The 23,651-nt window shown below is 41.7% G+C and overlaps 1 gene segment (V, D, J or C); it reads left to right on the plus strand.

The window, feature by feature from the left end:
• Positions 1-22,086, plus strand: part of LOC141744684 (T cell receptor beta constant 1-like) — a 35,517-nt gene extending 13,431 nt beyond the window's left edge. Inside the window, 5 exon segments of the C gene segment in view lie at positions 14,972-15,024; positions 17,671-18,006; positions 18,394-18,411; positions 19,501-19,607; positions 21,739-22,086. Coding sequence covers positions 14,972-15,024; positions 17,671-18,006; positions 18,394-18,411; positions 19,501-19,607; positions 21,739-21,765 — 541 coding nt within the window.
• Positions 22,087-23,651: the final 1,565 nt, after the last annotated feature.

Consider the following 23,651-nt stretch of genomic DNA (forward strand, 5'->3'; position numbering starts at 1 on the left):
ACACCCTCACCACGTTTACAGACCACACCAAGCTGAGTGGTGTGGTTGACACACCTGAGGGACTGGATACTATCCAGAGGGACCTGGACAGGCTCAAGAAGTGGGCCTGTGGGAACCTCATGAGGTTCAACAAGGCCAAGTGCAGGATCCTGCACCTGGGTCAGGGCAATCCCTAGTATCAATACAGGCTGGGGGATGAAGGGATTGAGAGTAGCCCTGCCTAGAAGGACTTGGGGGTACTGGTGGATGAAAAGCTGGACATGAGCCAACAATGTGCATTCATAGCCCAGAAAGCCAACCGTATCTTGGGCTGCATCAAAAGAAGAGTGGCCAGCAGGTCAAGGGAGGTGATTCTGCCCCTCTGCTCTGCTCTTATTTGACCCCACCTGGAGTATTGCATCCATCTCTGGAGCCCTCAGCACAGGAATGACATGGACTTGTTGGAAGGGGTCCAAAGGAGGGCCACAAAAACGATCAGAGGGCTGGAACACCTCTCCTATAAGCACAGGCTGAGAAAGTTGGTGGTGTTCAGCCTGGAGAAGAGAAGGCTCCGAGGAGACCTTATAGCAGCCTTTCAGTACTTAAAGGGGGCCTACAGGAAAGATGGGGACAAACTTTTTAGCGAGGCCTGTTGCGATAGGACTAGGGGTAATAGCTTTAATCTAAAAGAGGGAAAATTTAGACTAAATATAAGGAAGAAATATTTTGCAATGATGGTGGTGCAACAGGTCACCCAGGGAGGTGGTAGAGGTGCCTTCACTGGAAACATTGAAGGTCAGGTAGGATGGGGCTCTGAGCAACCTGATCTAGCTGAATGTGTCCCTGCTTATTGGAGGGGAGGCTGGACTAGATGACCTTTAAAGCTCTCTTCTAACCCAAACTATTCTATGATTATATAAACAAACAGGTGGACCTACAGAAACTTTCTGTACCAGTGTAGGCTACTGAAAGAAACTGTCCTGACACACCTTAAATCCACCAAGATTTAAGAGTCTTCTGATGGTAATTGCACACAGTCACCATTGATCTGGACACAGTCCTAGTCCTGACGTTAAATACTAAGCCTATATGTAGCTCTGAAAATGGGCTGCCAGTGCCTTCCTTGTGTTACAACAGCCAATCTTTGCTTGATGCTCTGTTTCATGCCATAAATTTCCAAATCCAGCACAAAACTTTGCTAAGCCAGTTCTTATTGTTTCCAGATTTTGTTGAAAACTCTTCAGTAGGAAGCTTTTCCTTGTTCTTTTGGTTCCCTTCCACATAGGCAGGGTACCTCAGCGCTTTCCTCATTGTCACATTTCTTCTACGGTCTCCTTTTCCCTTAAGGAGCAGATCTCACTGCTTTCCTTGAGGCTCACTGTTAGGCTGGGCTGAATCTGATTGTCTGACAGAGGGGAGGCTGCCCCAGCTCCATGCCGCCTGACCCAGCTGATAGCAAGGCTGAGAATGTACTCCCACTAGACACACACATATACAATGCATATATACATGTATACGCAGCCAGCCACACAGATCAGGGCAGACAGACACACCTACCACTCACACAAACAGAAACAGCACCAATGGCCTCATCTTGTGTCCCTCTCTGGCTGAACTGGATGAAGGTTTAACAGTGGGAAATACGTGTGCATCCTTTCCATAGCTGTGCTTAGACACTGAGTCTGCTCAGTAGCTGCCCCTGTATCCCAGTCACCACAGTACCCAAGCCCTGCAGCCTCACTCCAATTGCTGGTACGCGCACACAAACACCAACCACACACGCACGCGCACCCCTCTCCCCAGTAGGTGTCTGAGACTCCTCCGCTCCCTCTGGTTGCCACCTCCCACTGGTCTTGCCATTAGAAACACAGACACACACCTGGAACCTAGGTCACTTCACTTACTTGCCAGCTGGTCTGCCTTCATGTGCACTAGTGAGCACACGCACTCACATACCCTCCTTTGCCCCAGCTGCTGGCATGACAAACACGTGGCCACTCTTACCTGACTAGCACTTGGACCTCCATACACAAAACACATGCGGTCAGAACAGACTATCCCTCCTTCAGGGAAATACTTAGAAATAGAATTTAATAAGACATACACTGAGCTGAGGAGGCACAAGGCATAGCCAGACAAGCATACTGATGAGAAACCTGTTTACCTGTGACTGGCCCCTTCTATAACTTTATTCCTCTATTTTCCTACATCTATTCTTCCCCAAATCCAGTAGTTCAGGGTCTGATTTGGGAAGCTCAACCATAACTGCCTTTATTTTGGTACTATTTTGTTTTCCCTTGTTACTTCTTTATTCTAAAAAGAAAATAGATTGAAAGAATTAGATGTTTTGAACGGAAAAACAGAAGGGCTGCCAATCTAGCCACTCTTCAGAAGGCAGCAACATGTTAAGCAATTCCTGAGAGACACGCTAGAGGTCCTGAGTTACATCTTCCAGATACTTCCTTCTTTTGGAGAGTGTGCAATCATTTTTTTTTGTTTCCTGAGACAGAAAAGTTACTCTCGATAAAAATCTTCATCCTGGAATGAGTAATACATTCTAGTGCATGTGACTGAAGAAGAATGTGCAGCCCAGCTGCAGTGAAATGATTTTTCCTTGTCTCAGAGTTCTTACACAGCATAATCCTAGAATTAATTCCCACAGTCTCCGTAGTCTGTTCCCATCAAGTCTCTGAAATAGTGTCTCCCTCCAGGACTTGAGGTTGAAAAGGTTTCTAACAGACATGTTAGACTTGTCATGACAGACAATAATCAAACTAAAAATCCTGTAGTTTCTCCATGCACAAGACATGTAGGGGTGATTTATGGACATTCATCAAAGAAGCAGTGTCCCATGGAACATTGCCCATGGAAGTGTCTCAAGTTGTTCCATCCTAGCAGTAATGCGAAAGGGCAAAATGTCAATAAATTCAGATGGAGTACAAGACAAATCAAGACAAGACTTCCATGAAAGATAAAAAAGAGCAGGTGTGGGGAGTAAATGCTAAAAATATGCATCCAAGGATAATCTGTGTCAAAAATATAAAAGAATATACAGGCATATTAAATTTGGTCAAACTCATTTGCTAACTGCTGTATTGACTTTGAAAGCAGTGCAAAAATTCAAAGAAAAATGTAAAAGATACAGAAGGTAATTAAAAAAATGTTCTGTATTGTCTACAATTCCTTGACAAGTCGCTGAAACTGTAATACATCCAGCCTTGGCCTCAGCCTTGCTGGAGCATGGGTAAGGAATAATTTCTCCTGAGAAAACCTGTAGTGACAAGAACTGGCAGGGACTGAATGGGAGCCATTGTCAAAACCCTCCTTCTCATATGGTAAGTGTCCATGACACTGGAGATCATAAAAAAACTTTTATAGATCATATAGAATATATTTTCTTTCCTGTCTGGGAAGAAGCTGTATCTTTTCAGGTAATTTCTGTTAACTTCTTAAAAAAGCAGAATTTAAAAAGCGAGACAAGGAACTGTCATTACCAAAATTTTTGTCATTCACACTGCTCTGAATCCTGGTATGACCCTAGGAACTCAGCCTTAAGCCCAGAGAAAGTACAATATCACCAGGCTCACAGACAGAACATGGCTCTTCTACAAAGAGGGTCAAGGGAAAATATGAATTCCTCTAGACCTTCAGGCAAATATCAACAAAACGGGAAGAAAAAGAGAAAACCTCAGTAATATTGCTTACTGTTTGGAAGATGCAATATCAGGATTACTGAAGAAGATCATTGAATATGTATATTTCATTCAAAGTACTAGTGAGAAAAGAATCAGCTAATGATATAAGTTTTTTGAATCTTAGATATACAGAAAAGATCAGAATGGTACAGGTTAAGACAAGGCTAACTAGGAAGTACTTGGCAGACTAGAAATAACAGACTGTTCATGAGGCTAATGTCTAACCACAGTTTTTGCTTTCAGAAAAAAAAGCTGGCAGAGATGCCTTGCTTTTTGTAATTAGGAAGTGAATTAGAACTCCCAAGAAGATTAAACTGCCGGGAATATGCTTCCCTGATGACCGTAAAACTGAAGAAACTAAGATGTGATTCAAAACGATTTTTGTGCCTCCGCTATCTGTGTGTATTATATTTGCTTCTGTCTAACATAAGTTCTGAGTTGTGACGTATCGTCTTTCAGGGACTAAGAACATCTCTCCAGAAGGAAACAATATATGCTTACATTTACTGGAATAAAGCCTTCTGGAAAGACATCCCAAGTTACATACACAGGTGTAAATGAGTCAAAAAATCATTTATGATGCCAATATTCCCAGGTTTTCATGGCTGACAGATCCTATTCACAGACACGGATGATGATGGAATAACAGGCAGTACAATATTCAGCCAGCAACTTACTGGTCTGCAAGCAATCCCACACTTTTGTCAGCAGCACCGAACACTGCCTGTCTTGTTGAAAGGCTAAAGCAAAACTTACAGCCACGTAAATACTTCACTTTTCTTTTAATGGCTCACCAAAGAGGGTATCAAAGGTTGACTGTCCCTTCTCTCTTCTCTGCCCAAGCGTGATGGAAAAATGAGAACAAGGGGAGGGGCATCCGTCTCTCTAGCCTCTTCTCTCTTGACTCACAATCATCAGTAACACAGTGTTCTGGGACAGCTGAGAGGCCATGCTGACTGTTTTGCTTGCTCTTTTACCTGGTGAGAGACAACAGATCCATCCGCAGCATGGCTCTCCTCCAGGCCATGCAAGGCTGGCGTGAGGTAAAGGACCCTTTTTGGCCATCATCCTGGCTTCATCTCCCTTTCTCTTTTTCTCTCTCACTCATGCAGGTGCTGGGGTTGGAAACCTCATCAAGCAGTGGCCAGAAGAAACCCTTAAGAGGTCTGGAGAGACTGTTGACATCTCCTGCTACCAGAATTTTACCACACTTGCCTATATGTTATGGTACAAGCAGCCTCCAAGAAATGGTCTGAAGTTAGTAGCCACTATTACTGCATGGTTGCAGAGCTCTTATGAAGAAGGTTACAGTGAGGCCAAGTTTGGCATAAGCAGAGACAATAATGATTACTCTGTGATGACAATCAAGAATGTGACATCCAGTGATGCAGCCATGTATTTCTGTGCTGCGAGTGATCACACAGTACAGCGAGGGGATTGAACACTAAGATAAAATCCCCACCTTGCCTGAGTGAGAGACGGAGTCTCTGAAAAATGTGTGCAAGACATATTGGAAAGGGGCAGAGGAAGAGCAGAAGAAAGACAAGGAAGGTGTGGGGCAATAGAGCCAGGACATTTTGGAGGGAAGAGGGACAGAAAAAGCAGTGCAGCAGCATCTAGATTCGAAGACAAAAAGCCTTCAGAAATACAAACCCATAGATCAGCATTAAGAATTGAGGCACTACTGATGTGGTTAGTGAAAGGTAGCAGATAGTTCTTAAGATTGGTGTTACAGAAGCACAGTCATGTTCTGGGCCACTAGCTCCCCATGGACCTCACCATAGCACCAAGAAAAGAGTACAAAGCAGAAGGAGAATTCAAGCTTCTTACACATACTGATGAACTGATGATCCATCCGGAGACAGAGGTGCCCAATGAGAGATTGATTGGTGTGGGAGGAGAGCCCAGCCTCTGATTGTGGACATAGGAGGACGGCACCAGTACAGGTGGGAGGAAACAGGCATACCTTCCATTGTGGAAGGGACAGTCCCTTAGCAGCTTAACAAGCAATAGCATGCCCTGCAGCACTTTTATTCACGTCCTCCCCACACCGCTTAATTGCAGGAACCCTCTCTTCCTTGCCACTGAAATGCATACGGTTCTGAGCTGCACTGAGGCAGCTCTTCTCAGCAAAACCTCGTGGGCAGAGAAAGGAAACCACAAAAAGCTGCCGTCACCTGGTGCTCCCCTTGTGAGAGACAGTTGAAGGCAGAAATCACCTCCCATTGTGCTTCTGTCTTCATTGCTTGCAGAGATGAGCTTTTGATGAACTAATTGCTCTTCAGTGATGGGCCTGGGAAAAGTGAGGGCAGGGTATTATTAGGGTTTCCCTACCTGCCATTGCCTGTCTGTGCTCCTGTTTTCATAACATAACCTAGAATTTACCTTTTCTTCAAAGAAAGGGGAACAGCACATAAAAGAGCAAAAGCTATCTGTAAGAAAGTATGGCTATACGCTTCTGTATTTTGGGCTTCTGTTTTTAGGTCATGTCTTTGACAGACTGCATACCATCGAGCACAGACCAATTGTTTGTCTCATATGCTTGTACGGAAGACATAGCATATGAAGCACATAACTATCACAGGCAGCAAATGCTCAGTGATGTGGGAAAGCTGGATATGCTGAAATGAAACATATTATTTGATTAAGCAAAAAAAAAAAAGAGTGGGAGCTGATGGGAATAGCTGGTGAGAGCAAGGAGTGGGAATCAGCTGGGAGTATGTCCTGTAAAAGATCCTCACACTCCATTTCACCAAAATTGCTGGGAGACTTTTGTGCTGCCAGGATAGATCACTTGATTTCATGCCAGGGTCCTAGTCTCCTGATCGACCATACTACATAAATGTTACTTTGCTTCCAGGCTCTGCTGTAAAAGAAGCTAAAATGGTCTTGGTTAGGGAAATCCAGACACATGACAGAAACTTCATTCATTGTAGTCTCACCCTGGACACAGTGGAGGCTCTGAAGAGGCTAAATCTAGTTGCATCCCAGACTTACTCCAGTCCTCCAAAGACATTTTTGAAAGAGTCAGCTTCACGCACCGCTCCTTGCTCAGCCTGGTAGCCAATATTCCTCTGACTCCAGGAGCAGCTCAGCGATGAGCGTAATACACCATTCCTTGCTGCCAGGGAGCACCCATTTACTCCGCAGAACACTCTTAGGTCCCTGATCTACTCACTGTTCATATCAGGCTACAGACAAACAGCAGGGAAGCACTGGGAAAGCATTGTCTCTCACATAGCAGAGACACACTGAGTTCCTTATTCTCTTCAGCCTCTGATCTTAGACAAAGACCAAACACATTCACTCTGTTGCTGTCTGGAATTATTACTGGTGATTCAAATGCCCTGTGAAAGTTTTAGGAAAAGCAGTTTATGATGGAATCATTAAGGGATATAAGCACCGTGGTGGTAACTTTGGGAGTGACATTTGGGTGATTTTTTTAGATTATTTTTGTTCTTTTTTAATAAATTACCAGTTCCTGAAAATCATAATGTTAGAGTCCTAGCTCAGACCTCTTGCTTAAACACTGAAAACCAACTTTACCAGCTCTGGGAACACAACAGAGGAAGGATCCCTTTCTATTTCTCAACTCTTGGGCTTTTTTAGTTTAGAGTGGCAAATGCAATTTTAAGGCCCTGTGAAAACAAACTTATCAGCAGCTTTCAATGTTCAACAGATTAATGAGCTTAATTATTGACCAGTCACAGCTGTGCAATTTCCAGGTGGTAGTGGAAAACCACAGAGATCTCTAGTGGTCATTGCCATCTCAAAATTATGCAGTCACAGTTCTCTAATCCAGCTCTGAGATATAATTTTCTCCTACGCAGTACTTCTTTTGCCAGCATGAGGTGGCACTGCACAAAAAGCAGCTATTCTAAGAAGTTTTGCATGAAATAGCTACTCTCCTTGCTGCACTCCCTGTCCTCATATTTATTCTTCTTCATCTCCTGCTGTAGAAGGTGGCAGGGGAGCTGTAGGTACGGAAACCATTGTCAAAAGTACTTATTTTAGATATTCAGCAGTGAAATCTCAGGCACATCTGTGTAAACAGCCATATATCTGTAATGAATAGTACTTTGTCAATAATAGCCTATCTGCAGTCTAGAGGTTATGCTAGCTACTCAAAAGATAGGATGATGGAAGAAGAGGATGTGTAAAGTCACACCACTATGCAGATAATGATGCTATACCATGTGATGTGGTCACCCTGCAACTACTATGAGGGTTTTGCAGAATCACAGAATAACAGAATCACAGAATGGTTGAGGTTGGAAGGAGCATCTGAAGATCATCTTGTCCAAACCCCCTTCTCAAGCAGGGCCACCAAGGGCCAGTGGCCAAGGACTGTGTCTAGACAGCTTTTTGAGTATCTTTAAGCACTGAGACTCTACAGCCTCCCTAGGCAACCTACTCCAGATCTCAGTCACCCTCACAGTAAAAAAGTGTTTCCTTGTGCTCAGAAGGAACCCCCTGCATTTCAGTTTGTGCTCATTGCCTTTGGGCCTGTCACTGGGCACCGTTGAAAAGAGCCTGTCTCCATCCTCTTTGCACTCTCCCTTCAGGTACTTATATACATTATATTACTTATATACATATATATTAACCAGAGCCCTCCTGAGGCTTCTCTCTCTAGGCTAAACAGTCCCAGCTGTCTCAGCCTCTCCTCCTGTGCGACGCACTCCAGTCCCTTTGTCATCTTTGTGGCCCTTTGTTGAACACTCTCCAGATTGTCCATGTCTCTCTTGTAGTGAAGAGCACAGAATTGGACACAGTACTCCAGGTGTGGCCTTAATAGTGCTAAATGAAGAGGAAGGATCACCTCCTTCAAATTGCTGGCAAAACTTTGTTTAATGTAGCCCGGTACACTATTTGCTGCCTTTGCAGCAAGGGCACGTTGCTGGCTCATGTTCAACGTGCTGTCCACCAGGAGACCCAGGTCCTTTTCTGACAAGCTGCTTTCCAGCTGGGTTGCCCCCAGCATATATTGGTTCATGGGATTATACCTCACCAGGTGCAGGACTTTGCACTTCCTCTTGTTGAACTTCATGAGGTTATTGTCGGCCCATTTCCCCAGCCTGTCGAAGTCCCTCTGGATGGCAGCGTGACTCTGTAGTGTACCAGCCACTCCTCCCACTTTGGTGTTTTCTGCAAAATGATGCTGAGGGTATACTCTGCCCTATCATCCAGATCATTAATGAGGATGCCAAACAAAGGTGTTTCCCAGCACTGCTGCAGTTTCTCAGGTTTCCTGTGAGACAAGAACTGACTCAGAACAGAAATAATAGGACAAATAACCTTGTGTTAATCATTTAATACAGGTATTGGGTTGGGAGCAAAGATGAACATTTGGGAAACAATATTTTTCTTTAATGGAACAACTTGGGTGCAAATCAATGGCCTCTAACAAGAAGCTTGAGTAGATAGAAGCTGGAAGAGAAGGGAAACAAAGGAAATGAAATAAAGGAAATATACATACGTAGGATGGCATAGGGATGTGTATTTGGTCTGGCTGGGATGGAGTTAACTTTCCCCATAGCAGCCCTCATAGTACTATGCTTTGTATTTGTAGCTAGAAAGGTGTTGATAACGCACCAGTGTTTTGGCTACTACTGCTGAGCAGTGCTCGCACAACATCAAGACTCTCTCTCTGAACCCATCCCCTCCACCGCCCACCCTGCCCAAAGGCCACTTAGGCTGAGGGTGCAAGAGAGGTTGGGAGGGGACATAGCAAGAACAGCTGACCCAGTGCAACCAAAGGAATATTCCATAACTTATGATGTCATGCTCAGCAATGAAATGCTAAGAGAAAGGAGGAGGAGAGGGGACATTCGCTATTAAGGCATTTGTTTTCTGGAGCAACTGCTGTGTGCACTGAGGCCCTACTTCCCAGGAAGTGGCTGAACATTGCCTGCTGATGGGAAGTAGAGAATAAATATTTTTGTTTTCCTTTGCTTCTGCACACTGTCTTTGCTTTTTCTTCATTAAACTGCCTTTACCTTGACCCATGAGGTTTTTTTCATCTTATTTTCTTCCCCCTCACCCCCAATCCCACTGAGGAAGGGGAGTGACAAAGGGGCTTGGTGGGCACCTGGGAGCCACCTAGTCAGCCCACCACACGATGTGATTTTATGCATCCTCTCCTTCCACCATCTTATCTTTTCAGCAACAAACATACCCTAAAAAGGGTCTGTTGCTTAATTTTAGGGGTTCATGGTCAAAAGTACTGAATATTTATGAAAAGAGCTTCCTGGTGTCCCTAAAAGAAATCTGTAAAGCTCAGGGCATCTCTGTAGTTCTGTCTGCTTCTTTGCAGCTGCTTCTTCTGTAAATTCTAAAGAAGAATCTAGGACTGATGTAAGTGATACGATCACTACTTTCCTGTGAAATTCCCCCACTAAAATGATAGCATTGTTAGAAATGGTCTCTAAATGTAAAGGCTCTAAATGTCTCTTGCCTGCATATTGTGACTTTTCCTTGTTGTCTGAAGTTTTACACAACTCGGCCCGTGAAGGCTCCTATGAGAGACATGGAAATAAAAATCAAGGAACTGTCTTTCCGCTCTTCTTTTCCTCTCACTCATTTGAATTCATGGCCCAGAAGGCCTTTCATTTTGACAGGTTGCAGGTGAACATTGAAGTGGGACAACACTGGTCTCTGCTGGCATGTCTTGGAAATTGCTTTATGAACATGCCCTGAGGAGATGTTAGCACCACATAGAAACACTCCTTCAAAATTAATATAGAGGTGATTTGCCTGTTTTTAAATGAAAGGCACCATATTGGAGAGAGTCTATTAGCGATAGTAAGGACAGTAATAGAGGTATAGACTGCAGAAGGAGACAGGATAATCTTAAATGAATTTTCGTAGAATGGTTTTAAACCCAGAGTAAACAGTGCTGAGATCAGAGGCAGACTAAGACCCAGGCAAACAAATAATATCACACTATTAGTGTTATTATTTAGGCAGAGCCAGACAAATAAAATCCTAAATGTATTTTTAAAGGGAATTCAATCTAACCAAAGACAAATGTCTGCAGTCATTCACATAACTAGTGACTTAAGCACACAGTTTTGCTGTTGTTGAAGAGAGGATACTGTAGGGGCACCTGAGATCACTGGTCCAATATCTTACCTTCTGTAGTCTTATGTCTTGATCTTAAATGTTTCATCTTAGCCTATGTTTCTCATTCTTTTCCCTGGGACACTAATAGCTGTTCCCAGCTGAATAGGCTGTATGAGAAATTATGGGTTCTTCGGTGATATCTGAAAACAAGAGAAAATAATTTCTGATTTTCCTAGTAGAATTAACTTGTTTTGAAGCATTGTGTCCTGTACTTACAGCCTATTTTTTATATCAAGACAGACTGAAGTGAAACCATTAAAGAGCAATATGAACAACATGTTTACTGCAGGTACTTGGTCACGTTGCTGACTATGTGCTGACCTTTTATGTAAGAAGACTAGGCCAGAATGGGCTGCGTATGCCCCAAACCTAAACTGGTTTGTTCATGTGCCTGTCTTTCCCCGTATTGCCTCAGTGTTTTCTGGTACACACCGCCTCAGTGGCACAGATCTTTCCCTCTTGGGAGTTGCATCATATCTGGACAAACCTATGGGGGGAAAAAATACAGTTTTGTGTCTCCATTTAATTATGTGTAAGGGAGGGAGATAAAAGTATCCTGTTACTTGTCGCTGCCAGTCCCCAGCTCCTTCAGAGGGTCTCCAAAATGAAGGCATGCTCTTACTCCTAGATGAAGCCTTTTCATAGTCAGGGTCACAGGCACTGGGGAGAAGCTTGTACTTCTGCTTCCTGTACTTCTGCAGTCAGAGGAAAACAAACTTAAGAGTTCATCATCCTACTTCCCTCCCTTGCAGAGCAACTGTTACAAGTGCAGCACGGACCAAAGAGGATATTCACAATCAGGCCAGGCTACAAACAGAAACACCAGTCTGTACTAAGCAAATCAGACCAGTTACAGTGGGCTTGAGGTCTGTTTATCATCCTGGGGCAGAAGAAAAAAGCATGGGAAGGAAAGCAGCATAAACACTGTCATGAAGTTACCAAGTGAAAAATAGTTGCATCTAAAACCAGCCAATAAAAGAAAAAAAAATTACTTTTTTGTCTATAGGAGAAAAATGTTGGGATTATAAATTCAGGGGTAATGCATACACTAAGAGGTAATTGGACTACCACACAGAAGCAGTAATGGCAGAGGAAGGATGTGGCCTGTGGTTCCCATGGGGTGACAAAATGGGAGGGCGGAGCCATGGGTGGGATCGTTTTTGTACGAGGTTCTATCATTGTGGGGACAGGTAGCCCACAATGATACATTCCCCAGGAGGCCTTTACAAAAACCCAAATGTGCAAAAGCCTTGTGGGAGAGTGCGTTAAGGCAGCCACAGAGAATTCTGCAGCACAGCAGGCACGTTCTGTCTTGTTTTTTCTTGACAGGCCTGGGATGCTAGGACTTACTTTCATCTTCTGAGAACTGAGCCTGCTCTCTCTGGAAAACAAGCCAGGAGATTCTGAGACACTGAAATGAATTTCAGCAAACCAGGTTGACTGCAAATGCACCTAAAACCTATCGGAGTACGTGAAGCAGAGAATTAGTATTTTTTTCTGATGTGATAATGTTTGCAATAGACCACAAAATGGTTCTTGTGTGATAAAAGGGTTAGAAAAAGAATTCTGATGTGTAGCAGGTATCTCTCAGATGCAGTATATAAAATGTGTTGGGGTTTTCTCTTTTAATAAGCCTCCAGTGTCCACTGACTGACTCACGCCTGTGAGCACAAAGGTTTTCTCTAATCCTTCTTCACACTGTCTCACTGCAGTTCTTCCTAGTTGATGTCAAGGGTTTGTCTGAGACCAGCCAACTGATTCTTCTGGACTCTCCTTGTTTGGATTACTTTTAACCTATCAGAAAACTGAATGGGATCCTGAAAGACTACTCCAGATGGATGGCCTACCATTGAGGGGAAAACAAATGGAATGTGAACTACTAAAAGTAGTTCAGTGCCACAAAAGCGAACCGCCTATATGAAAATGCATGTGACTATGACAACCACAAAGCAAGTATTATTTTATTATTAACTCCACAAGTTACAGAAAGGAAGGCTTCCCAATGCTTAAAGTACAAGACTGACAGTAAGGAAGCTCTAGTTGTAGAGGAATTTTATTTCTAGACAATGACATCCTATGTGGTACGTCTGCATGGTTTACTACATCTGCAAAATTAGAATAGCAGGTAATATCAATGCGACAACATTAGAAAAGGGTTGTAAAATAACTTGAGCTGAAATGTAGACAGTAAAAATAAGTATCAAAAAACTCCGGGAAATGCTTTGATAAAGGCTAGAGATTACACAATGGGGATTTCAAGCTGATTTTCTGCCAAAGCCCTTCATACAGACATTGAGGGATCTTTGTGATTCCAGATCCAATAAACGTTGCTTAAGCTTCTATTTCCTTAAGTCAATTGCAGTGCATCCCTTTTCTTCGTTTATGATACAACATTTTGTCACTGTGACTACCAATAACCTGATTTTCGGCAATGGCACAAAACTTACAGTAATGGGTAAGAAATTTTTGTTTTCTCTTTTAAGTCACTTCAAATCCCAGGTCTTTTCTTTAGAGAGCTTCACTTCAATCTTATTCTCCCTTTCATTATTAAACTGGTGTTTTCCTGATGTGCTAGTAACCCAGTCTACTTTGGAGAATACCTTAGTACCCTAGGTAGGGACACACATTTCACTTTGGAGAACTGAATGAATGCATTTTCAGTGAATAAAAAGTTTTCCATAGAAAGAACGAGGATGAGGACTGGGTTAAAAAGTATGCGCATATCATAAGTATATTGTCTTAATAAATTGACACCTGCAAAAATCACTGTTCCCCAAAGTATAGCTATTTTCCATAATCCTAGTTCTCCTGGGACCACAGGTGATTAAGGACAATTCAATGAAAGGGTATTTGGCTGGGAAGAACTGAGTTACATTTACACTTTGGGCAGGTCAAGAAAACCAAATAAATACTCCACAAACTTAAATTACTCTGTGTCTTTTCAGGGTAAACTAAAGCATGTGTTATCTCAGGTAACTGGGAAAGACAAATAAGTGTACTAGCATTTTTAGTTGACAAAACAGAAGCCACAAATAAAAATTCAACTTTATCATAAGCAATACTAACAGCTCTCTGCAGTTGTTTAATTCCTTGTTGTTATAGAAAACAACTGTCCACAGCACAGCAAGTTTCTTTCCACAAAACAGGCTCATCAAGATAGTGATAAAAAGATCATTTAGGACAGCAGTCTTACTATTTCAGAGTAGATGCTAAAAACCCACTGAAAACCACAGAAATGGAATATGTGATTGATTTCAAATAAAAGTAGCTCTCAGGGAATGTTTCTCTCTGGGCCACACTTCTGGATTTGGAGAGAGTCCAAATCCAGGGGAAAACAAGGCTGCTTCTAAGACTGATAAATCATGGCGATCTCTTCTTCTCATTGTATTGTTCCTGGAGTTGGAGGAATTGATGCCTCAGCCTTTTGTACCATACCATTCCTCTGCAGAGTAAAATGCTTACAAGTGATAAAATTCAATGTCCATAGGAAATATTCAGTGATCGGTACATTTTTTTGAAATCCAGTGTGAATCTGAAGTGCCTGAGCTGATGATCCCCCATTGACGATAAACAATTATGCAGCTAACTTCAATAATAATAGCTAAGAGACTAGAGACAATAAAAGCAGAGAATTCCTTCCAGAGAAGGAGAAAGGGAGGGATATTTAGGAACTGCTACAATGGGGAGAGTGGACCAGGGTCCTGTGTTATATATTGCAAGTTATTTTGTAAGTCAAAAAAAAAAGACGTGTTTTACTAGAGAAGAATATTCACGATGTTGAAAGGAAATGAGGAAATTAAGGAAATGAGGCTGTTAAGTTGAAAATAAGCAAAGAAAATTACTCTATGCATATGGGAAATATTTTCTAAGAGTACACCTAGATAAATACATAAACGTGATCTAAAGAAATGGCAAAATATGCAACAACCGATTCACCTAAGCCTGAAGAAAAAGGGCTCTGGAAGAGGTATTTCTGAGATTGATCTCACCTGGTTAGACACACAGATGTGGTGGTGTTCCCTTAAAGACCTTTCTTTTTTTTTAAAGGGACCATAAATTAATGTACTTTGTATTTCTTCTTTTGGTGGTATAGCATGAGGGTAGGGTTAGTCCACAGGTTTGGCTCAGAGGACTGAAAGTAGAGGAGAGGTTTTTCTGCAGCTGCAAAACAGTGTGAATAATAACAAACTCGACTTTGGCAGTGGGACAAAACTCACCGTCATAGGTAAGACAGAAGTCACATCTCCGTGATATATACAACACTGGTTTCGGGGACAAGAGCGTTCTTTGTTAACAGCATAATAATGATAATTTTTCATATGGCCATGAGGACGTGATTAGTGCTTTATTGGTTGCTTATTAAAATGAGATGTGCTAATGTGGAAGCGTAGGATTTGCAGGCATGACTTTTCAGATCCTTGTCTCTGTTGCTTTTGTCTTCCCTTACTGGGAACTTCATGAAGGGAGAAAGGAAGAAATAATTCTGTTTTTCCCATTCTCCAAGAAAACATTATAGGGGTTGGGAATGAAAGATCATTCTTTGGTCTGCAAATTTTTGCAGTTCATCAATGTAACAATCAAAAGCAACATTTCGTAGGTAGAGTCTGGATTCTTGTGTCCGCTGAATCAGGCAGGGACAAAGTAGTCTTGCTGGTACTTTGCCCTCTGCTCCATAGATGGTGGGCAGGCTGCCTAAAGTTGCGTTAGGACACTGGCTTTCGTGACTTCTAATTCTCAGAAAGGACTATGTTCTTTTTCTCTCAGTGCGCTCCTCTCCTCTATTCTTTCTCTTTTTCCGTGTTTGCTTTCTCTGCGTTCTCCTCTCCCAGGAAAGGATTTAACACCACCTATATCAAGGCATTTTGGAATCACAATACAAAATAACCTTTTCCATCTGCTACTGCCATATCTGATAGTAAACTGTAGAAATACACACACGGGTGCCTGCTCCTTTAAGCAAGGAACTAAACGGCTGGCAAGAAGAGCACAATGATACCGTGGGTTGTAGTCTGACCATGTACAGCTGTGCTTTTCAGCTGCACAGCTTACCTTTGGAGTTGGCACTGTGCTCAGAGTTATAGGTAAGTAGCCGTGATTGACCCAGTGCTCAATGTGGAGGACACTTGAAAATTTCCTTTGCGTTAAAGATACGTAGCATATACGCAGATGATTTTAAAATGAGAGTAGGAGTCAAACATAACAAGAAAACGTGAAACTCACCTTGCCATGACGGGAATGGAAGAATTGTGGTACTTTTTCTCATGAAGGAAAGCAGGTGTGACAGGGAATGCATGACTTTATGTGTGAAAGTGATTAAGCATTGTGCCAGTGTCTGCCATGAACACTGAGGAAGGTCAGAACAGAATAGGCTGTTGATAACACTTTTTTCTGATTGTCTCTGTTCTTGCTTGTACCAGTCTCCTTATTCCATTTCAAGCATGCTCATTTTCTGGCTTTCTTTATCTTTTCAGTAGTTTTTTCATTCTTCCTGTCTGTCTTTTTTTACTTGCCTTCCTCTTTGCCTTTTTTTTTTTTGAAGTCTGCTAAATCTCTCTCATTTTTCTTTTGTGTCCTCCCTATCTGTTTCCATGTCTTTACTCATTCGCCGTTTAGGCTATGAGCCAATGAACTCATCTCAGAGATACTTTTAGGGTACGAAAAAATTCATAAAGGCACGTACTAGAAGGGAGCAGTAAAACTGATCAATCTCTCCTCATATCCACTGGAAGGAAAGCAGTGCAGTGCTGAACCTTCCAGGGAGTTGTCTCCATTACTATCTAGAGTCTGTACAAGCTCACACATTTCACAGAAGCACCCCAGGGATCTTTGTAGAGTAAGCACTGGCATCTAGAATTTATAGTGCCTTCACATCGAGAAAAAGTAAGAGTCTTATCTCTGGATCCATAGTTCTCTCTGTCTTTCTGTTTCCACGTGCCCTCTGCAGACCTGGTGGGTTTGTCATGCTAGACGAGTGAAAAGGCACTCTAATAATGTATATGGGGAAAAAAAAAAGGTGGCTTTCAGGGTCTCTGCCTAGCTTCTGTGTAACATCTTGTTGCTTTGTACATCCTTTTGACTGTAGAAGCCTGTTGTCTCTGGTCTTATATGTACGTATTAAACACTTTCAGACAGGGGACAAATTTTGGTTTGTGATTGTATAAAATCTTGCATCATTTTGGAAAGATATGTCGTCTAGGATGAGAGTTTATCATACCCAGGATAACCTAAATAATAAATAACATAAAGAGGTATTTCATAGTCTTAAAGGAAAAAGGATGGCAAGGTAAGACCTAAAGCAAAAATTGTCCCAGGCAGATTCAAATCACATACCAAAAGTGTTCTTCGCTTCAGACAATGAGAAAGATTAGCTCCTTCCTTCCAAGTCACCTCTTAGGTGGGGGGGTCCAAGTAGGTTATCACATGGCAGTGTAATTCTGAACACTGCAATAACTGTCATGTCTTACTACATATCCAGGAATATAATGCAGTTGGTTGAAGATGCTTGTGCATTGTAACACAGACTCTTATCTATTAGTACAATATTACAAATACAGGCCTTCTAGCACTACTGGGTACTTCTCTGCCTACCTGTTTGCTCAGCTTCTTTTCAGCTTTCCTATTCTTCTGGCAGAGACAATACAATTCACTCATGTATTTCTGTAGCCAGACCTTTTATGTTCCTGTATAACGAGTGAAGACAAACGCTGTAAGTTTCCTGGTGTCTACCTATCTAATAGATATTAATCTAATAGACAGTTGTTAAAAGGCCATATATATCAGGAGTCACACAGCATAAACATAGCACAGTTTTAAGGGGTTTCTGACTGAAGACAATGAAGGAGTCTCTGAGCCATGTTGCTTTCTGTTTTAGAGAAGAATGACGAAATCATACCTCCATCTGTGGCCATCTTTTCCCCATCAAAGCAAGAGATCCAACAGAAGAGCAAGGCCACACTGGTATGCCTGGCCTCTGGTTTCTACCCTGACCACCTGAATCTGTTCTGGAAGGTGAATGGTGCTAAGAGGACAGAAGGGGTGGGGACAGATGAGTTTTCCACGTGGAATGGGAGTACCTACTCGTTGACAAGCCGACTGAGGATCTCAGCCCAGGAATGGTTTAACCCTTTGAACCGTTTTGAGTGTGTTGCAAAATTTTTTAAGAATGGAACACTGGAATCGATACACAAATTAATCAACGGTGATGCTGGTGAGTAAAAAATGCGTATCACCATGCTGTACAAACTAGAAATCACAAGTCAAAAGGATGTGGGTTATGATGTGAAACACATCTATATACAACTTCTATAGAGGGTTGTTATGGCACAAATATATATGTAATAATGTAGGTATTTGCATATGTCTCTTCATATTCCTGGGCCTCTGTATCTCCATTATCATTATACATCTATAGTTTTTCAAAGGTATCTTCAGATTTTCACTGAGAAATCTCTGTAATATAGTAAAATGTATAGTATAATAAAATACATAGTATAGGAAAATGAATCAGGCAGTATATTGTAAATTGAAACTTCTAAAATTTGTGTTCTGTTTGCATTGAAGAGAAACATGACTTCAGTTCATTTTTGTCTTTCAGGTTGTGCAGTCACGGAAGGTATGTGCGTCTTTTTACAGGCAAATGTCTATGTATTTTAATTCTAGTTTTACTGAGGCTAAGTACAAGGTGTGTGAGATTTCTACTTCAAGAATAACTTGTACTTCGTCATCTAAGTGATTTGTATGTTAGATTAAAAAAAAAAAGACTTCGGGAGAGTTGTATGGCCATGCTATATGTAGCTGTGTTTTGGGTTTTTAGCTCTTCTTTATGATTCCCTTTCTCAAATAACAGAAGAAATTGTGGAACCTTCCTATAGAGTGTAATTTTCTCTTTTTATCTTCTCCTCCAGTCCTTAACACTGGCTTCTGTTGGGAAGCTGCTTGCTCAGACATAAAAGAAAAAATTCATACATAGCCAAGGGATTATGATATCAAGATTCAGAATCTGGAATTCTGAATATTTCTTAGTATCAAATTCAGAATATTTCTCATTACAAGTCACATTCACCCCCAAACTGTGATGATATCCATATTAAAAACTATGTTTCTTTCGTCTATGTATATATATTTACATGCTCTTGTTTTTCACCAACTTCTCTAATGCTTCAGGAATCTTAAGGCTGAACCAAGATCAGGCTGGTGTCTCAAGGCTACTGCAATTCCTTAAGAGTGAAAAATCTACAGGAATAAAAGTTCTAGATACTATGTTATTCTGGGCGATATAAAGCTTCCTTGATATATCAGCAGCACTCACAAGACTACTGACAATAACAAGTGAAAAATGTCCATATCTTGTGATTAAGCTTGAGTTCCTAAAAGGGGATTCACGCGAACAGCCTAGTTTTCAGTAAATGTGGCACACAACGGTTAAACATTTCCAGTCACAACATACTTTCTTAGCATAAAGCCAACCTCCGTCTTTTCTAGACTCCATGTCTCTTTTGGTTCTTTGAATCACAGTGTTCTTTCCCATTACCTACAATTCTTTCCCACTACCTACATGGCTCAATGGAGCCATGCATTTGGCTCTAGTTCCTCTGTGTTGCTTGGCTAAAGATTTCAAGGGTTCTTATTTGATTAAAGCTACATTAGGTCTGGTGTTTTGTGATGATATTAATTCAATACACAAATGATGCTTGATTTGCAGGGACCTACCTGTGGTATGGAAATTCCCTGAAGCTCACTTACCTGATTCTCTGTGGCAAAGCCTTGGTCTATGCAGTTTTGGTGAGCAGTCTGGTGTGGACAGCCAAGGTAGGCTAGTGTTCCACTTGAAGGTTGAGCTTACTCACTAGTACAAGGATCAGTGGATACAGAGTAAATCTATTCTCAGCTGTGGCGTTGTTCTCCATGTGCTTTACTGGGCTTTGTGCAGGCTAGTTAGAAAAATCACAAGTGATGAGTTTTCTATTATTGTTTTTCCATAACTCAAATAAAATCAATACTATCTGTCAGAGAAATTCTTTCTCAAAATACTCTTTCAAACACACAGAAAAAATGAGAATTAATGACAACTTCTCCAGAAAGTAAAGAAGGGAAATATCAGATATATCATACTTTTCAGTAAACATTGAAAAGGGACTCATGCCTGCAGTAAAAGTAATAATCAGCATTTTTGAGGACATATGTGGGATAAATCTGAACAGAGATTTACATAGATTTACATAGAACAATGGCATAAATCTGAAAAAATGGGAGAAGTTTTACTAGCTACCAGGAAATACTTTCTATCAGTAAGTTTCTCATATGGCTGAAAGATACTCCCAGTGAGAGTAGTAGAAACCTCAGTACTTGTTCCTTTAAAAGCAGGACTAGTACGCGTATTTGAAAAGTGACCTGGTAGAGTTGAGAGTGAGTATGAACACAGTCTCAATTATGTTTTTGCACCCTTTTTCAAGGATACTAAGAGGGAGTAGGTTTGTACTTTACTGGATCACAATCATAGAATCACAGAATGGTTTGCGACTTTTAAAAATCATCTGGTCCAACACCCTTGCCATAACAGGGACATCTTTCACTAGATCAGGTTACCCAAGGGCCCATCCAACCTGACCTTGAACACTTCCAATGCTGGGGCATCCACAACTTCCCTGGGCAATAAGTTCCAGTGTCTCACCACCCTCATCATAACAAATTTCTTCCTTATATCTAATCTAAAGCTACCCTGTATTAGTTTAAACCATTGCCCTTAGTCCTGTCCCTACAAGCCTTGGTAAAAAGTCTCAGTCTTTCTTATAAGCCCCCTTGTATTTTGAAAGGCCACAAGAAGGTCTCCCCAGAGCCTTTTCTTCTCCAGGCTGAACAACCAGAACTCTCTGAGCCTTTCTTCATAGGAGAGGTGTTCCATGCCTCTGATCATTTTTGTTGCCCTCTTCTGGACCCACTCTAACACGTCCATGGCTTTCTTGTGCTGGAGGCCCCCAGAACCGGGTGCAGTACTCCAGGTGGGGTCACATGAGAGTAGGGTAGTGGGGTAGAATCACCTTCCTCAACCTGCTGGCCATGCTTCTTTTTATACAGCCCAGGATACAATTGGCTGTCTGGGCTGCAGGTGCACATGGTCAGCTGGCATAAAATTTGTCATCTACCAGTATCCCAAAGTCCTTCTCCACAGGGCTACTCTCAAGCCATTCATCCCCCAGCCTGTACTGGTCCTGGTGATTGCTCCAACACAGGTGCAGAACCTTGTGCTAGGCCTTGTTGAACTTTATGTTGTTCACATGGGCCCACTCCTCAAGCCCGTTCAGATCCCTCTGGATGGCATCCTTTCCCTCAAGCACATCAACTGCACCACTCAGCTAGGTGTCATCTACAAACTTGATGAGGGTGCACTCAATCCCACTATCAATGATATACTGATGAAGGTATTAAATGGTATCAGTCCCAGTATGTAGCCTTGAGGGAAACCACTTTCTACTGGTTTCCACTCGGACGTTGAGACATTGACTGTAACTCTTTGGGCATGGTCATCCAGCCGATTCCTTACCCATGTAACAGTCCATCCATTAAACCAATCTCTCTCCAATTTAGCAGCAAGAATGCTGTGGGGGACTGTATCAAAGGTTTTACAGAAGTTCAGGTAGATGATGTCTGTAGCTGTTCCCTTGTCCACTGATGCAGGCACTCCATTATAGAAGGCCACCAGATTAGTCATCTAACACACAAAGTTGTGTGTAAAGATATTAGTTCCATATGTAAGTAAATAACTTGTACAGGTTAAGATGCTTCCTTGGTACACAAAGGGGAGAAAGCATGGAGATACAACATGGTCATTTCTATTAATGGTCTCAGGAGACACAATAGTTGGGACACTGATAGATGATTATTGTATTTGTTCCTTTTGCTTTTTTAAAAATTTTTTTTGTTCTGTTTTGTTTTCAATTAGGGTGGTGGCAAGTTGTATAGAGAATAAATGAAGAGTCCTCTTCATCACATCAGCAGGAACACAGCAAATTATACTTTCTAACTTTCCTTAGCAAAGAATCCATGCATCTGTCTAAAAAATTCTGAATATTATTTCTTAGTGATTGTCTGTCCCCCTCCTGTTATTTCCACTTTGTTGTAATCACTGATGGGTTTTCCCTGCACTTCGACATCATATTATATTGTATTGTATCATGTCATATTGTATAGTATCATATGTTTTAAGCAGACACCTTTTTAATGCTCAGAGGCTGAGAACGCAGCTCCTTGAATTAGGAATAAAGTTTTAGCTTATTTTCCATTCAAGAAACATGAGTTGTTTTTTTTTAATTTGGTCGTTTGTAGCAATAATGTCCTACAACACAAATTCCAGCGATGTGTAGTATCATAAGGAACTCGCATTAAAGAACATTCACTGACAATCCTTATAGGAATAGCTTATCTTTTAAGAGAACACTAGAAGGCTCATCCAGTACTTACACTGTGTACCAACAACTGGAGTGGGGCTGCAGGCTTCAGAGGGTTGCACACTCCAGTGCCAGCGACTGGGAGGGTGAGCACCCAGGGCCAGCTAGCAAGCAGACTGCGTGTCTAAGGCTAGTTTCTGGGAGATCCATAGTGTAGAAGCATGGGTCCCAGTGTGCATGTGGGTGTGGGAGGTAACTGGAGGACCGTGGAGTTTGTGGAGGACCGGTTGCTGGGTAGACTCAAAGTCTAAGGCCAGTTACTGGGATCCAGCGCGTGTGTGTGTGCATGAGCAAAGGCATGCATGAGGTTTTGTACCTGTGAGTGAGGGGGTCTGTACCAGGCAGTGGTAGGCCATGGGGGCTCAAACATCCAGGTCGGTTTGCACGAGTGTTGCTGTCTGCAGTGACCGATGTGGCTGGCTGTGTGTACACGTATACTTGTATCGTGTATGCGTTTGTACGCCTGTTGGCAGTACTTCCCAGATGAGAAGTGACACCCTTTCAGGAGAGGCACGTTAGCTGCTTTTTCTCTCGCTGTGTTCTTCCTCGAGATAAGCTTGGTAACAGCACCAGGCTCATGGTGGTAGCGAAGAAACATTCGGTGCATAGATTAAAAGTCACCTGTCAGTTAATGCATTTGTTTGTTTGAAAAGGGTTTGAGGATAGATTTGAGGGGAACCTGGTATGTCTTTTTTAATGTCATCGTCAGAAAAAAGTATATCTTAGTGCTAGAGGAAAGATGAGTATAATCACATAAAATGGAGTAATTTTTCCTGCTCTGTGCTTGTCACTTCTTTAATCTCCTCGAAACACTTCAGAACAGGAGAGAATATCATATTGAACAGAGATTTATTTTGTATTCTGATTACAACTATTACTTATGTAGTTTCATGGCTGTTTCAAACAAAAAGGAGAACTCTTTTCTTAGAGACTGCTTTTTGCAAAAATGCCTTTGTGGGTCTCAAATTCACAAGGCATGAACAAAAGGAGCATTTTTTGATATCCTCAACTAAACAATTTAATGTCCTTCAATAATTCATATAAAGTCTTAGCATTTGCATCCCCACTAAAGGAGAAAATTTGAGTTGTTTTCTCCTTTACACGAACTCAAAGAACACAGAATAACAACCTTAGCCATTTGGACTTCTATCTGCAAGATTTTAGCAATTTTAGCAATAATTTTTATCTGTACTTACACAGAGCTACTGCAGTTTGGAAGAGGGACGGAGCTGACTGTTACAATTAAGAAAACGTTTACAAAGTGTGTTTAAAATAAAAAAGGAAAGCCAGAAAAAATTTTGTCTTTCAATTATTTCTTTTTGTACCTATATTTTCTATTTTACTCAACTCTTGTTTAAGTTACTCTGTGTATCAGTGAGAGAGGTGATCATTCTTACAGCTGCAAATG

This window comes from Larus michahellis, chromosome 1 (genome assembly GCF_964199755.1).
Source record: "Larus michahellis chromosome 1, bLarMic1.1, whole genome shotgun sequence".
In the NCBI taxonomy this organism is placed as follows: Eukaryota; Metazoa; Chordata; class Aves; order Charadriiformes; family Laridae; genus Larus; species Larus michahellis.